The sequence below is a fragment of the Oncorhynchus mykiss genome, chromosome 15, assembly GCF_013265735.2.
Source record: "Oncorhynchus mykiss isolate Arlee chromosome 15, USDA_OmykA_1.1, whole genome shotgun sequence".
Classification (NCBI taxonomy): domain Eukaryota; kingdom Metazoa; phylum Chordata; class Actinopteri; order Salmoniformes; family Salmonidae; genus Oncorhynchus; species Oncorhynchus mykiss.
Window position 1 is genome coordinate 23,692,155 of NC_048579.1, and position 16,347 is coordinate 23,708,501.

General features: G+C 45.6%; 2 protein-coding genes across 6 annotated transcripts in view; both read left to right on the plus strand.

Moving 5' to 3' along the window:
* Positions 1–16,347, plus strand: part of LOC110489839 (uncharacterized protein C8orf34 homolog) — a 169,770-nt gene that overhangs the window by 25,486 nt on the left and 127,937 nt on the right. For 4 of the 5 annotated variants that reach the window (XR_005036066.1, XR_005036067.1, XM_036944102.1 and 1 more), the window contains exons 2-3: positions 1,064–1,208; positions 2,373–2,504. Coding sequence is in view for 3 of the 5 variants with exons in the window: in XM_036944102.1 (XP_036799997.1) it covers positions 1,064–1,208; positions 2,373–2,504 (277 nt within the window). In the remaining 2 variants the exon portion in view is untranslated. The remainder of the gene's footprint in view (positions 1–1,063; positions 1,209–2,372; positions 2,505–16,347) is intronic. The other variant, XM_036944103.1, reaches the window with a different exon arrangement.
* Positions 6,026–16,347, plus strand: part of gig2e (grass carp reovirus (GCRV)-induced gene 2e) — a 31,996-nt gene continuing 21,674 nt past the window's right edge. Inside the window, exons 1-2 of the mRNA XM_036944105.1 lie at positions 6,026–6,184; positions 7,471–7,923. Of these exons, the coding sequence (XP_036800000.1) occupies positions 7,487–7,923 (437 nt within the window). The 5' untranslated portion in view covers positions 6,026–6,184; positions 7,471–7,486. The remainder of the gene's footprint in view (positions 6,185–7,470; positions 7,924–16,347) is intronic.

A 16,347-nucleotide genomic window follows, 5' to 3' on the forward strand; every position in this document is an offset into this window, starting at 1 on the left:
AGCATGCCAAGTCAGGTGACCTCAACCCCTGCTACCTCTCTCTTTAACTTCTGTCGTCTTTCCTCTGTTCTCTCTATCTTTCTCCCTTCTCTCCTTTTCCTTCTGCTTTCTGTCCAGATCTTTCTCTTCTTCATCTCGTCTTCATCACCTTCTCCTTTACCTGTTCTCCTTTCTCTCCACTCCTCCTCCTACGTTTCCCCATCTTAGTCATCTCTATCATCTCTGTCATCTCTCTTTCTCTATTTCCTCTTCCTGTATCTCCCTCTGCCCTTGTCTGTCCAGCCGCCTGTCTGATTTTTTCTACCTCTCTCCTTCCTCCCTACAGCTTCACCTCTCCTTCTCTCCATCTCTCTCCCTCTCCCCAGTCTGTTCGTCCGTCTGTCTGGCTGCTCTCTGTTCGGCCCTCCTTCCTCAATCTCTCTCTCTCTCTCTCTCTCTCTCTCTCTCTCTCACTCTCTCTCTCTCCCTCTTTATCTCCCTCGCACTCTCCTCCCCAATTTTGTCAGTCTGCCTGAGTGCTACCTGTTCTGCCCTCTCTTTTTTCTCCCTCGGAATTCATCCCACGCTCACCTTCTCATCTCCTCCGTCTGTCTAACTGTTTTCTATTCTCCCCATCTATATCTCCTTCTCTCTCTCTCGCTCTCTCTCGCTCTCTCTCTCTCTCTCTCTCTGTCTCTCTGTCTCTCTCTCTCTCTCTCTCTCTCTCTCTCTGTCTCTCTCTGTCTCTCTCTCTCTCTGTGCCTCTCTCTCTTTCTCTCTCTGTGTGTCTCTGCGTCTCTCTCTTTCTCTCTCTCTCTCTCTGTGTCTCTGCGTCTCTCTCTTTCTGTCTCTCTCTCTTTCTCTCTGTGTCTATCTCTGTGTCTCTCTCTCTCTCTCTCTCTCTCTCTCTCTCTCTCTCTCTCCATCTCCTTCTCTCTCTGTCTATTAGTGTCTCTCTCTCTCTTTCTCTCTGTGTGTGTCTCTCTCTCTTTCCCCCACTCTTAATTCCCCCTCTTTCTTTCTCTCTCTCCTCCCCTGTCTCTCTGTCTATCTGTCTGACGTGTCTTTTGTTCTGTCTTGATAGGAGATGATGACCAGTCTGATAAGCGAGACCCCAGATCACCCTATTCCTTTTCTCATCAATCACCTGCAGACCAAGCAAGGCAGCCCCGGCAAGCTGCACAGGACACTGTCGGGCTCCGCCGCACTGTGGGCCCAGAGCTCTGCAGGTAGGAACACACACACACACACACAGACCCACACGCAAATGCTCACATAATGTGCTATATTATAAGTACATGCATATGCACACAATCACGCACACATGTACCACACATACATTGCATTCAGTCTCTTTCACTTGTTCCCCATTTTATTACATTACATGTATAAAAACTGAAATATCACATTGACATACAGTACCAGTCAATGCATGTGATGCATCACTCTCCTTCTTGGTCAAATAGCCCTTATACAACCTGGAGGTGTGTTTGGGTCATTGTCCTGTTGATAAACACATGGAAGTCTATCACTGCAGAATGCTGTGGTAGCCATGCTGGTTAAGTGTGCCTTGAATTCTAAATAAATCACTGACAGTGTCAACAGCAAAGCACCCCCACACCTCCTCCTCCATGTTTCACGGTGGGAACCACACGTCGGGAGATAATCCGTTCACCTACTCTACGTCTCACAAAGACACGGCGGTTGGAACCAAAAATCTCAAATTTGGACCAAAGGAGTTCTTTACATTTTTTTCTGGATTGACTGACCTTCATGCCATGAAGCTGGTTGAGAGAATGCCAAGAGTGTGGAAAGCTGTCATCAAGGCAAAGGGTGGCTATTTGAAGAACATCAAATATAAAATATATTTTGATTTATTTAATACTTTTTTGGTTACTACATGATTCCATATGTGTTATTTCATAGTTTAGATGACTTCACTATTATTCTACAAGGTAGAAAATAGTAAAAATAAAGAAAAACCCTTGAATGAGTAGGTGTGTCCAAACTTTTGACTGGTACTGTAAGTATTCAGACCCTTTACTCAGTACTTTGTTGAAGCATCTTCGGCAGCGATTACAGCTTTGAGTCTTCTTGGGTATGACGCTACACGCTTGGCACACCTGTATTTGAGGAGTTTCTCACATTCTTCTCTGCAGATCCTCTCAAGTTCTGTCAGATTGGATGGGGAGCGTCGCTGCACATATTAGATCTGGTTTAAGTCCGGCCTCTGGCTGGGCCATTCAAGCCACTCCTGCGTTGTCTTGTCTGTGTGCTTAGGGTTGTTGTCCTGTTGGAAGGTGAACCTTCACCCCAGTCTGAGGTCCTGAGCGCTCTGGAGCAGGTTTTAATCAATGATCTCTCTGTACTTTGCTTTGTTCATCTCCTCCCAGCAGAGAGTAAAGGACGTCGTGACTTCAGGAGTTATGAGAAGCCCTGGCAGATCCATCCTAAGAAACCCAAGAAGTCTAAGAGTGATCTGGCTGTGTCTAACATCTCCCCTCCCTCACCAGAGTCCAAGTCCCGTGAGTGTATCTGCATTTGAATGCTGTGTATCTGTGAGAGCCTCTGTATCTCCCTTCTCTAGTCCAACAGACTGTAGTAGAGGTTCGGATAGGAACCGTTCACCCTTTACGTTGATACCTGCTGTACCCTAAGCATTCACCTCATTGCTTTCAGTCTTCCCTTTTATACACCTATATAACCTTTAACAGTCCTGTCAGTACCTCTGTCATTACAAATTGATGTCGGGAACCTCTCGGCAGTAGATGTAGCAGGTGCCAATCCTGCCAGTCTTTTCTGAACAAAGTCCACCGACAGTAATACAAACACCAGGAAGCTTCTTTGCTTTCGGTGTGACAGACAGACACATCAGGTCTTAGTGAAGGTGGTGTCACGGCACAGCGCTTACAATCTCCCCTAAACTCCAGCAAGCTGAGCTGCAGGTTTGAGTAGGAACCGTTCGTCCATTGCATTGATACCTGTTGTACCCCAATTATTCACCTCATTAGTTTCAATCTCCCCTTTTAATTGGATGTAATTTCCCATTCAATTAGTCATGGTTAACTGTGCTAGTGCCAGATGGGTACACTACCGGAGGGTCTATAGCACAGATAACTGGGGGGATGGAATCTGAACGAGAGAGAGAGAGAGATGGGTCAGAGAGAAAAAAAGATGGAGAGAGAGAGAAACCTCAATAATTCAGTATTGCTCTCTGTCTCTGCCAGTCCCAGGCTATTTCAGGCTGTGGTCAGACCATTGCTCAGGAGGAAATTAATGTGAGAATCTGTCTCTATCTCTGTGTCTGTGTGTCTACCCTGGTGGCCCTGATTGTGACGCTTTCCAATATTACACACACCCTAACTGGCAGCAAAGAGACAGAACTGTGCTCCTCTCAAAGCTGCACCAGAATATAATGGGAGATGTTTTTGAAACATCTATTGGCGGCCCCAGCGGGAATCAAACGGACAATCCTGACATTTCAAGCTCCTTACTAACTGGGCCACAATGGACCACAGGATACCTTCTCATACGATGTGCATTTCAGTCATGAAACATACCCTGAGTGTACAAAACAATATGAACACCTGCTTTTTTTTCTCTCCCAATGACGGATTGACCAGGTCAAAGCTAAGATCCCTTATTGACGTCACCTGTTAAATCCACTTCAATCAGTGTAGATGAAGGGGAGGAGACATGTTAAAGAAGTATTTTTAAGCCTTGAGACGATTGAGAGATGGATTGTGTGCGCGTGCCATTCTGAGAGTGGATGGGCAAGACAAAAGATTGAAGTGCCATTGAGTTGGGGGGGTGGGGGGGGGGGGGGGTCTGTAAAATGTATACAGGTTCAGAACTTTTGTGAAATAGCACAGTTACAAATATATGGCAAGTCAAACAGGATGGACAACAGAAATAGAGGAAGGCGAGGACAAAAACCAACATAATATAACTATTGTAAAATACATTGTGTCTAAAATGTATATAGTATGTATAAGCTGGAAGTAGAAGCCTCAGTGTTGTTGACCATTAGTTTACTCCAATTAGGGGAGGGGTGGTAGGGTTAGGGGAAAATATATTTCAAAAAGATAGGTATATTTATGTATGTATATGTTTGTGTTTATATATATGCATGTTTATATATGTATATGTGTATATATGTTAAGGGTGTGTACTGGAGGCGAGGTCAGGTGCAGGAGAGCGGAGTGTAGTGAACAGGCGCACTTTTTATTCCCAAACACGGAACATAGACAAAAAGTATGGCGCGTAACAATACCCACATGACATAAATACAATTTCACACAAAGACATGGAGGGAAACAGAGGGATAAATACATGCAGTGTGATTAGGGAATGAAAACCAGGTGTGTATGGAACAAGACAAAACAAATGGGAATATGAAAAATGGTGCGGCGATGGCTCAAAAGCCGATGACGTCGATCGCCGAACGCCACCCGAACAAGGAGAGGAGCCGACTTCGGCGGAAGTCGTGACAGTATATGTACAGTCATGGCCAGGTTTTGAGAATGACACAAATATTAATTTTCACAAATTCTGCTGCCTCAGTTTGTATAATGGCAATTTTCATATACTCTAGAATGTTATGAAGAGTGATCAGATGAATTACAATTAATTGCAAAGTCCCTCTTTTCCCTGAAATGAACTGAATCCCCAGGGCTACATTGCAGCCCTGCCACCTCCGTCAGCCATGGTTACCTGCAAGGAAACACGTGCCGTCATCATTGCTTTGCACAAAAAGGGCTCCACAGGCAAGGATATTGCTGCCAGTAAGATTGCACCTAAATCAACCATTTATCGGATCATCAAGAACTTCAAGGAGAGCAGTTCAATTGTTGTGAAGAACGCTTCAGGGCGCCCAAGAAAGTCCAGCAAGCGCCAGGACCGTCTCCTAAAGTTGATTCAGCTGCGGGATCGAGCCAACACCAGTACAGAGCTTGCTCAGGAATGGCAGCAGGCAGTTGTGAGTGTATCTGCATGCACAGTGCGGCGAAGACTTTTGGAGGATGGCCTGGTGTCAAGAAGGGCAGCAAAGAAGCCACTTCTATCCAGGAAAAACATCAGGGACAGATGGATATTCTGCAAAGGGTACAGGGATTGGACTGCTGAGGACTGGGGTAAAGTAATTTTCTCTGATGAATCCCCTTTCCGATTGTTTGGGGCATCCGGAAAAAAGCTTGTCCGGAGAAGACAAGGTGAGCGCTACCATCAGTCCTGTGTCATGCCAATAGTAAAGCATCCTGAGACGATTCATGTGTGGGGTTGCTTCTCAGCCAATGGTACCAACACATCCTCCGAGAGCAACGTCTCCCAACCATCCAGGAACAGTTTGGTGACGAACAATGCCTTTTCCAACATGATGGAGCACCTTGCAATAAGACAAAAGTGATAACTAAGTGGCTCGGGGAACAAAACATCAATATTTTGGGTCCATGGCCAGGAAAATCCCCAGACCTTAATCCCATTGAGAATTTGTGGTCAATCCTCAAGAGGCGGGTGGACACACAAAATCCCACAAATTCTGACAAACTCCAAGCATTGATTATGCAAGAATGGGCTGCCATCAGTCAGGATGTGGCCCAGAAGTCAATTGACAGCATGCCAGGGTGGATTGCAGAGGTCTTGAAAAAGAAGGGTAACACTGCAAATATGGACTCTTTGCATCAACTTCATGTAATTGTCAATAAAAGCCTTTGACACTTATGAAATGCTTGTAATTATACTTCAGTATTCCATAGTAACATCTGACAAAGATATCTAAAGACACTGAAGCACTGAATAATTGTGTCATTCTCAAAACTTTTGACCACGACTGTAAATATATAAATATATATATTTACCCCAAAAATATATGGGGAATTGGAAATGATGCAGACAATTACATTGCTGGAAGCAACAATCTATCCGCAATATTAAAGTTGACCCACCCCTTAAAACAAAGACAGTGAGCAAGAGAGAGAGAGTTTGAGGAGGAGGGTGGAAACTGTTTAGTCTCCCCTCTCATCCTTATATGAACCTTGATCATGTGATATCCTGTATGACGGGAAATGAAACTTAAAAGCAGACCCTCATTCGTTTGCATAACGACACACCCTTGTCATAACTTCCTCTAGAACTGTTCTAAAGTAATCTGTTGAATCACTCTTACCTTACCTGTACCCTGAGATCAACATCACCTAGACAACATTAGGTAAGTACTTTATCCATCTAATCGTGATCATACTTCCTAAGTGTCATAAGTTTGACATTTTGGTTTCAATATTTCAACTCTGCATTTTGGTTATTTTTGGAATCTGTAGATGAGCAATTTGTTTAGGATGTCCTTTGCCTTGACTATGCTAAGTCTCTTATATCCTCTCTGTAAAATGTGCATATGATCAAAGACTAGGTCACCAACAAAGAAGCGAAACAATTGAATGAAAGCATACCATGACATTTTCATGGAATCGTTTTGCACCTTACGGTTTTTGTTTATAATGTTGTGAAAAGAATGGAGGTTTGTTACTGTCCCCCATAGAAGTTAAGCTACTACATAGAAGTTAAGCTACAGATGTAGGATCTTAATTTGAGACAGTTTGCTACAGCAGGAAAATAATCCTGCAGCAATGGGAAATGTGAATTATTATGTGGATTATAATAATTGGACAATTTTGTAGGTGTCGATAAATGTTTTGTTAGGGGAAATCTAGTCTGAAATGTCAAAGTGGAAATTACAAACTTTAGATGCCTTTTTAAAACTCAAATACACTACAAGTTTACATTTTCTGCGGTGAAGGAAAATTCTCAGCAACAAAGAAGTTATTAAACTAAATCAAAATGTTGTGTGGACAGACCTTTGATGGGGGAGATGCTCAAGGTAAAAAAAAAAAAGCCACACTCACTCATCACACATTGTAGGGTAAACAAGCTAGAACCACAGATGAAAGGGAGGAAGTAAAATGATCTTTGCTAGAACCACTACTGTGGTGGTCTGGATCAGCTGATCATCCCAAATGCAGATGAATCAGCTAGTTAGTTATGCTTCCAAAACAAGCTAACTAGTCTTTACTTGATTTAAATCTGTTCTGCTACTGACAGTCAAACTGCAGTTGCCCCTTTTCCTGTCCCTGATCCTGAGACGAGACATGCTAGCAACCCTAAGTAACCAACTACTGGCAGTATTCATTTCAAACTCACCACCCAGCGCTGTAGATCACTCCATGCAGGTTGAAGGGTTGGGGAGGGGACTTGTTTCAAGATTCATGAGTTCATGAGAACATCTAGTTTGATGGGCAATTTGTTAAAATTAAAGTAACAAGAGAGAAAATAAATAAGTTTAAAAAACACCACCAATCAAAAGGGCACTGTTTTAATAGTAGGGACAAAGGGCAGGTTCTCCAGTACCCCTAGGACTCTATCTGAGCATGTGCCTGACTGGCCATATCATTAGGGTGTAGTAGATCTCTCACATCACTGACAGTCCTGTCTTCTTTACAGCAGCATTTACACAACCATGTGGGCAGAAGATGACTTCTCTCTTCCCTCTGGGGTAGTGCGACTGGGCCAATCTGAACCACAAGATGGCTATACCTACATCATGTACCACGGCACCACTAAGCAGGCCGCAAATCAAATCCTGAACACTGGTTTTCGTCAGTCTGCTGGTGGTATGTTGGGGCGTGGAGTGTACCTCAGCCGAGACCTGCAGAAGGCAAGCAGGTACCCCCTGGATCATCCTGAAAATCAGAGGGTTGTCATTCGAGTCAAAGTCAATGTGGGCAAGGTGAAAAGAATTGACAGTCAGTATCATGCTCTGCGGACAACCTGGCATGAGAACGGTTACGACACCGCCTGGGTTCCTCCTAACTGTGGTATGGTGAAGAGTGGTCTAGAAGAGGACTGTGTCTGGGATCCAAACCGCATCACTGTCTTAGATTTCATCCAGCCTAAAATGCAACAGCCCCAGTGTCATTCACGCTGGTGATGAAGGGTGGATAATGTGTAACAATATGAAGAGAAAAATACATTGAATGTATTTCAACAGAATGTCATTTAGTCTCATTGACTAAAACAACAGCTGATTTTGACCAATAAATTGTTACAACAATAAACCGTCATCTCTTGTTATGTCATTGATCTACATTCCATTCTCATGACTTTTCCTACGTCATGACAGAGAGAACATTTACAAGAAAACGAAACTACAGTAGCTCGCCTTTTCTCCTGACTGCAGGGTGAGGTGTCAGAGATCAAGATAAAAGCAGATAATCTATATGTAAATATACTGTAGATACAATGATTATGGGTGAATCACTCTATTCATTTCAACAAACAACAAAACAATTAACATTTTGTGAATATAATAGTTGTACCTATTGCTTATTTTGAGCAATGAAATATGTTAAACAGCAGAAAAGCCTGAATAGATTTTTTCTCTCCATAGAAAGACAAGTAGTGTGTGTTTGTTATGTATGTTGTGGGTTAGAGTTTGCTGCATGGTAACCGTGCACTTCAAAACAAGTTAGAAAGCATGACCATTATTACGCCACCACAATCTCATCTTTTATATTAATATTTCATAGCTTCATCGCCCAGGTAATAAAGGCATCAACATACAGTTTACATACATGTCTATTGTTATTCAACATTCTGTTAACATACAGTACATGTGTCATATGTCATTTCCCGTTTGTTTCTAGTCTTTCTGTGCCACTGTTACAGTTGACCATTACAATGGAAAGAAGGAGAAATATAGAGAGAGGAAGGAAGGAAGGAAAGGGAGGAGAGGAAAGAACAGCAAAGACTAAACATGCCTCTGTTAACATGTATGTTAAGACACCGTGTGACTCATGCAGTAAATTCATTCACACTAAATAACAACAGATAAAATCATCTTATTCTTCCTCAAAACAAACTGTCAAAAAGGTAGATTACGTACCTGTGTACTCGCCAGTGTTGCCCATACTGTAGAATACTTCTAGTAATCCGGTATATTTCAGTCATGAAACATACTGTACATGAAACATGCATAACACATGGTATCTCTGTATCTTTGTAGATCACGTCTAGTACTGTACTTTACACAGATGGCTGATGAAATTCAAAGTAGTCATCCATACAGTAGTGATGTTCAGAGATACAGCACAGTACAAATCATACAACAGGTAGACCTTACAGTGAAATGCTTACTTACAAGCCCTTAACCAACAATGCTTTAAGAAGTTTTAAGAAAAATAAGTGTTAAGTAAAAAAATTGAAAGTAAAAGTAAAAGATAATTCAACGGCAGCAGTAAAATAAAATAGTGAGGCTATATACAGGGTGTTACGGTACAGAGTCAATGTGGAGGCTATATACAGGGTGTTACGGTACAGAGTCAATGTGGAGGCTATATACAGGGTGTTACGGTACAGAGTCAATGTGGAGGCTATATACAGGGTGTTACGGTACAGAGTCAATGTGGAGGCTATATACAGGGTGTTACGGTACAGAGTCAATGTGGAGGCTATATACAGGGTGTTACGGTACAGAGTCAATGTGGAGGCTATATACAGGGTGTTACGGTACAGAGTCAATGTGGAGGCTATATACAGGGTGTTACGGTACAGAGTCAATGTGGAGGCTATATACAGGGTGTTACGGTACAGAGTCAGTGTGGAGGCTATATACAGGGTGTTACGGTACAGAGTCAATGTGGAGGCTATATACAGGGTGTTACGGTACAGAGTCAATGTGGAGGCTATATACAGGGTGTTACGGTACAGAGTCAATGTGGAGGCTATATACAGGGTGTTACGGTACAGAGTCAATGTGGAGGCTATATACAGGGTGTTACGGTACAGAGTCAATGTGGAGGCTATATACAGGGTGTTACGGTACAGAGTCAATGTGGAGGCTATATACAGGGTGTTACGGTACAGAGTCAATGTGGAGGCTATATACAGGGTGTTACGGTACAGAGTCAATGTGGAGGCTATATACAGGGTGTTACGGTACAGAGTCAATGTGGAGGCTATATACAGGGTGTTACGGTACAGAGTCAATGTGGAGGCTATATACAGGGTGTTACGGTACAGAGTCAATGTGGAGGCTATATACAGGGTGTTACGGTACAGAGTCAATGTGGAGGCTATATACAGGGGGTACCGGTACAGAGTCAATGTGGAGGCTATATACAGGGGGTACCGGTACAGAGTCAATGTGGAGGCTATATACAGGGTGTTACGGTACAGAGTCAATGTGGAGGCTATATACAGGGGGTACCGGTACAGAGTCAATGTGGAGGCTATATACAGGGTGTTACGGTACAGAGTCAATGTGGAGGCTATATACAGGGTGTTACGGTACAGAGTCAATGTGGAGGCTATATACAGGGTGTTACGGTACAGAGTCAATGTGGAGGCTATATACAGGGTGTTACGGTACAGAGTCAATGTGGAGGCTATATACAGGGGGTACCGGTACAGAGTCAATGTGGAGGCTATATACAGGGGGTACCGGTACAGAGTCAATGTGGAGGCTATATACAGGGTGTTACGGTACAGAGTCAATGTGGAGGCTATATACAGGGTGTTACGGTACAGAGTCAATGTGGAGGCTATATACAGGGTGTTACGGTACAGAGTCAATGTGGAGGCTATATACAGGGTGTTACGGTACAGAGTCAATGTGGAGGCTATATACAGGGTGTTACGGTACAGAGTCAATGTGGAGGCTATATACAGGGTGTTACGGTACAGAGTCAATGTGGAGGCTATATACAGGGTGTTACGGTACAGAGTCAATGTGGAGGCTATATACAGGGTGTTACGGTACAGAGTCAATGTGGAGGCTATATACAGGGTGTTACGGTACAGAGTCAATGTGGAGGCTATATACAGGGTGTTACGGTACAGAGTCAATGTGGAGGCTATATACAGGGTGTTACGGTACAGAGTCAATGTGGAGGCTATATACAGGGTGTTACGGTACAGAGTCAATGTGGAGGCTATATACAGGGTGTTACGGTACAGAGTCAATGTGGAGGCTATATACAGGGTGTTACGGTACAGAGTCAATGTGGAGGCTATATACAGGGTGTTACGGTACAGAGTCAATGTGGAGGCTATATACAGGGTGTTACGGTACAGAGTCAATGTGGAGGCTATATACAGGGGGTACCGGTACAGAGTCAATGTGGAGGCTATATACAGGGGGTACCGGTACAGAGTCAATGTGGAGGCTATATACAGGGTGTTACGGTACAGAGTCAATGTGGAGGCTATATACAGGGGGTACCGGTACAGAGTCAATGTGGAGGCTATATACAGGGTGTTACGGTACAGAGTCAATGTGGAGGCTATATACAGGGTGTTACGGTACAGAGTCAATGTGGAGGCTATATACAGGGTGTTACGGTACAGAGTCAATGTGGAGGCTATATACAGGGTGTTACGGTACAGAGTCAATGTGGAGGCTATATACAGGGGGTACCGGTACAGAGTCAATGTGGAGGCTATATACAGGGTGTACCGGTACAGAGTCAATGTGGAGGCTATATACAGGGTGTTACGGTACAGAGTCAATGTGGAGGCTATATACAGGGTGTTACGGTACAGAGTCAATGTGGAGGCTATATACATGGTGTTACGGTACAGAGTCAATGTGGAGGCTATATACAGGGTGTTACGGTACAGAGTCAATGTGGAGGCTATATACAGGGTGTTACGGTACAGAGTCAATGTGGAGGCTATATACAGGGGGTACCGGTACAGAGTCAGTGTGGAGGCTATATACAGGGGGTACCGGTACAGAGTCAATGTGGAGGCTATATACAGGGGGTACCGGTACAGAGTCAATGTGGAGGCTATATACAGGGTGTTACGGTACAGAGTCAATGTGGAGGCTATATACAGGGGGTACCGGTACAGAGTCAATGTGGAGGCTATATACAGGGGGTACCGGTACAGAGTCAATGTGGAGGCTATATACAGGGTGTTACGGTACAGAGTCAATGTGGAGGCTATATACAGGGGGTACCGGTACAGAGTCAATGTGGAGGCTATATACAGGGTGTACCGGTACAGAGTCAATGTGGAGGCTATATACAGGGTGTTACGGTACAGAGTCAATGTGGAGGCTATATACAGGGTGTTACGGTACAGAGTCAATGTGGAGGATATATACAGGGTGTTACGGTACAGAGTCAATGTGGAGGCTATATACAGGGGGTACCGGTACAGAGTCAATGTGGAGGCTATATACAGGGGGTACCGGTACAGAGTCAATGTGGAGGCTATATACAGGGGGTACCGGTACAGAGTCAATGTGGAGGCTATATACAGGGGGTACCGGTACAGAGTCAATGTGGAGGCTATATACAGGGGGTACCGGTACAGAGTCAATGTGGAGGCTATATACAGGGGGTACCGGTACAGAGTCAATGTGGAGGCTATATACAGGGGGTACCGGTACAGAGTCAATGTGGAGGCTATATACAGGGGGTACCGGTACAGAGTCAATGTGGAGGCTATATACAGGGGGTACCGGTACAGAGTCAATGTGGAGGCTATATACAGGGGGTACCGGTACAGAGTCAATGTGGAGGCTATATACAGGGGGTACCGGTACAGAGTCAATGTGGAGGCTATATACAGGGGGTACCGGTACAGAGTCAATGTAGAGGCTATATACAGGGGGTACCGGTACAGAGTCAATGTGGAGGCTATATACAGGGGGTACCGGTACAGAGTCAATGTGGAGGCTATATACAGGGGGTACCGGTACAGAGTCAATGTGGAGGCTATATACAGGGGTACCGGTACAGAGTCAATGTGGAGGCTATATACAGGGGGTACCGGTACAGAGTCAATGTGGAGGCTATATACAGGGGGTACCGGTACAGAGTCAGTGTGGAGGCTATATACAGGGGGTACCGGTACAGAGTCAATGTGGAGGCTATATACAGGGGGTACCGGTACAGAGTCAATGTGGAGGCTATATACAGGGGGTACCGGTACAGAGTCAATGTGGAGGCTATATACAGGGGGTACCGGTACAGAGTCAATGTGGAGGCTATATACAGGGGGTACCGGTACAGAGTCAATGTGGAGGCTATATACAGGGGGTACCGGTACAGAGTCAATGTGGAGGCTATATACAGGGGGTACCGGTACAGAGTCAATGTGGAGGCTATATACAGGGGGTACCGGTACAGAGTCAATGTGGAGGCTATATACAGGGGGTACCGGTACAGAGTCAATGTGGAGGCTATATACAGGGGGTACCGGTACAGAGTCAATGTGGAGGCTATATATAGGGGTACCGGTACAGAGTCAATGTAGAGGCTATATACAGGGGGTACCGGTACAGAGTCAATGTAGAGGCTATATACGTACCGGTACAGAGTCAATGTGGAGGCTATATACAGGGGGTACCGGTACAGAGTCAATGTGGAGGCTATATACACGGGGTACCGGTACAGAGTCAATGTGGAGGCTATATACACGGGGTACCGGTACAGAGTCAATGTGGAGGCTATATACAGGGGGTACCGGTACAGAGTCAATGTGGAGGCTATATACAGGGGGTACCGGTACAGAGTCAATGTGGAGGCTATATACAGGGGGTACCGGTACAGAGTCAATGTGGAGGCTATATACAGGGGGTACCGGTACAGAGTCAATGTGGAGGCTATATACAGGGGGTACCGGTACAGAGTCAATGTGGAGGCTATATACAGGGGGTACCGGTACAGAGTCAATGTGGAGGCTATATACAGGGGGTACCGGTACAGAGTCAATGTGGAGGCTATATACAGGGGGTACCGGTACAGAGTCAATGTGGAGGCTATATACAGGGGGTACCGGTACAGAGTCAATGTGGAGGCTATATACAGGGGGTACCGGTACAGAGTCAATGTGGAGGCTATATACAGGGGGTACCGGTACAGAGTCAATGTGGAGGCTATATACAGGGGGTACCGGTACAGAGTCAATGTGGAGGCTATATACAGGGGGTACCGGTACAGAGTCAATGTGGAGGCTATATACAGGGGGTACCGGTACAGAGTCAATGTGGAGGCTATATACAGGGGGTACCGGTACAGAGTCAATGTGGAGGCTATATACAGGGGGTACCGGTACAGAGTCAATGTGGAGGCTATATACAGGGGGTACCGGTACAGAGTCAATGTGGAGGCTATATACAGGGGGTACCGGTACAGAGTCAATGTGGAGGCTATATACAGGGGGTACCGGTACAGAGTCAATGTGGAGGCTATATACAGGGGGTACCGGTACAGAGTCAATGTGGAGGCTATATACAGGGGGTACCGGTACAGAGTCAATGTGGAGGCTATATACAGGGGGTACCGGTACAGAGTCAATGTGGAGGCTATATACAGGGGGTACCGGTACAGAGTCAATGTGGAGGCTATATACAGGGGGTACCGGTACAGAGTCAATGTGGAGGCTATATACAGGGGGTACCGGTACAGAGTCAATGTGGAGGCTATATACAGGGGGTACCGGTACAGAGTCAATGTGGAGGCTATATACAGGGGGTACCGGTACAGAGTCAATGTGGAGGCTATATACAGGGGGTACCGGTACAGAGTCAATGTAGAGGCTATATACAGGGGGTACCGGTACAGAGTCAATGTGGAGGCTATATACAGGGGGTACCGGTACAGAGTCAATGTGGAGGCTATATACAGGGGGTACCGGTACAGAGTCAATGTGGAGGCTATATACAGGGGGTACCGGTACAGAGTCAATGTGGAGGCTATATACAGGGGGTACCGGTACAGAGTCAATGTGGAGGCTATATACAGGGGGTACCGGTACAGAGTCAATGTGGAGGCTATATACAGGGGGTACCGGTACAGAGTCAATGTGGAGGCTATATACAGGGGGTACCGGTACAGAGTCAATGTGGAGGCTATATACAGGGGGTACCGGTACAGAGTCAATGTGGAGGCTATATACAGGGGGTACCGGTACAGAGTCAATGTGGAGGCTATATACAGGGGGTACCGGTACAGAGTCAATGTGGAGGCTATATACAGGGGGTACCGGTACAGAGTCAATGTGGAGGCTATATACAGGGGGTACCGGTACAGAGTCAATGTGGAGGCTATATACAGGGGGTACCGGTACAGAGTCAATGTGGAGGCTATATACAGGGGGTACCGGTACAGAGTCAATGTGGAGGCTATATACAGGGGGTACCGGTACAGAGTCAATGTGGAGGCTATATACAGGGGGTACCGGTACAGAGTCAATGTGGAGGCTATATACAGGGGGTACCGGTACAGAGTCAATGTGGAGGCTATATACAGGGGGTACCGGTACAGAGTCAATGTAGAGGCTATATACAGGGGGTACCGGTACAGAGTCAATGTGGAGGCTATATACAGGGGGTACCGGTACAGAGTCAATGTGGAGGCTATATACAGGGGGTACCGGTACAGAGTCAATGTGGAGGCTATATACAGGGGGTACCGGTACAGAGTCAATGTGGAGGCTATATACAGGGGGTACCGGTACAGAGTCAATGTGGAGGCTATATACAGGGGGTACCGGTACAGAGTCAATGTCGAGGCTATATACAGGGGGTACCGGTACAGAGTCAATGGGCGTGGGCACCGGTTAGTCGAGGTAATTGAGTTAATATGTACATGTAGGTGGAATTGAAGTGACAATGCATAGATAATAAACAGAGAGTAGCAGTAGCGTAAAAGAGGGGTCTAGGTAGCCCTTGGATTAGCTGTTTAGGAGTCTTATGGCTTGGGGGTAGAAGCTGTTAAGAAGCCTTTTCGACCAAGACTTGGCCCTCCGGTACCGCTTGCCGTGCGGTAGCAGAGAGAACCGTCTATGACTAAGGTGGCTGGAGTCGTTGACAATTTTTAGGCCTTCCTCTGACACCACCTGGTATAGAGGTCCTGGATGCCAGGAAGCTTAGCCCCAGTGATGTACTGTACGCACTACCCTCTATAGTGCCTTGCGGTCGGAGGCCGAGCAGTTGCCATACCAGGCAGTGATGCAACAGGTCAGGATGTTCTCGATGGTGCAGCTGTAGAACCTTTTGAGGATCTGAGGACCCATACCAAATATTTTCAGTCTCCTGAGGGGGAATAGGTCTTGTCATGCCCTCTTCATGACTGCCTTGGTGTGCTTGGAACATGTTAGTTTGTTGGTGATGTGGACGCCAAGGAACTTGAAGCTCTCAACCTGCTCCACTACAGCCCCATCGATGAGAATGGGGGCACGCTCAGTCCTCCTTTTCCTGTAGTCCAAAATCATCTCCTTTGTCCTGATCACGTTGAGGGACAGGTTGTTGGCCTGGCACCACACGGCCAGGTCTCTGACCTCCTCCCTACAGGCTGTCTCATCATT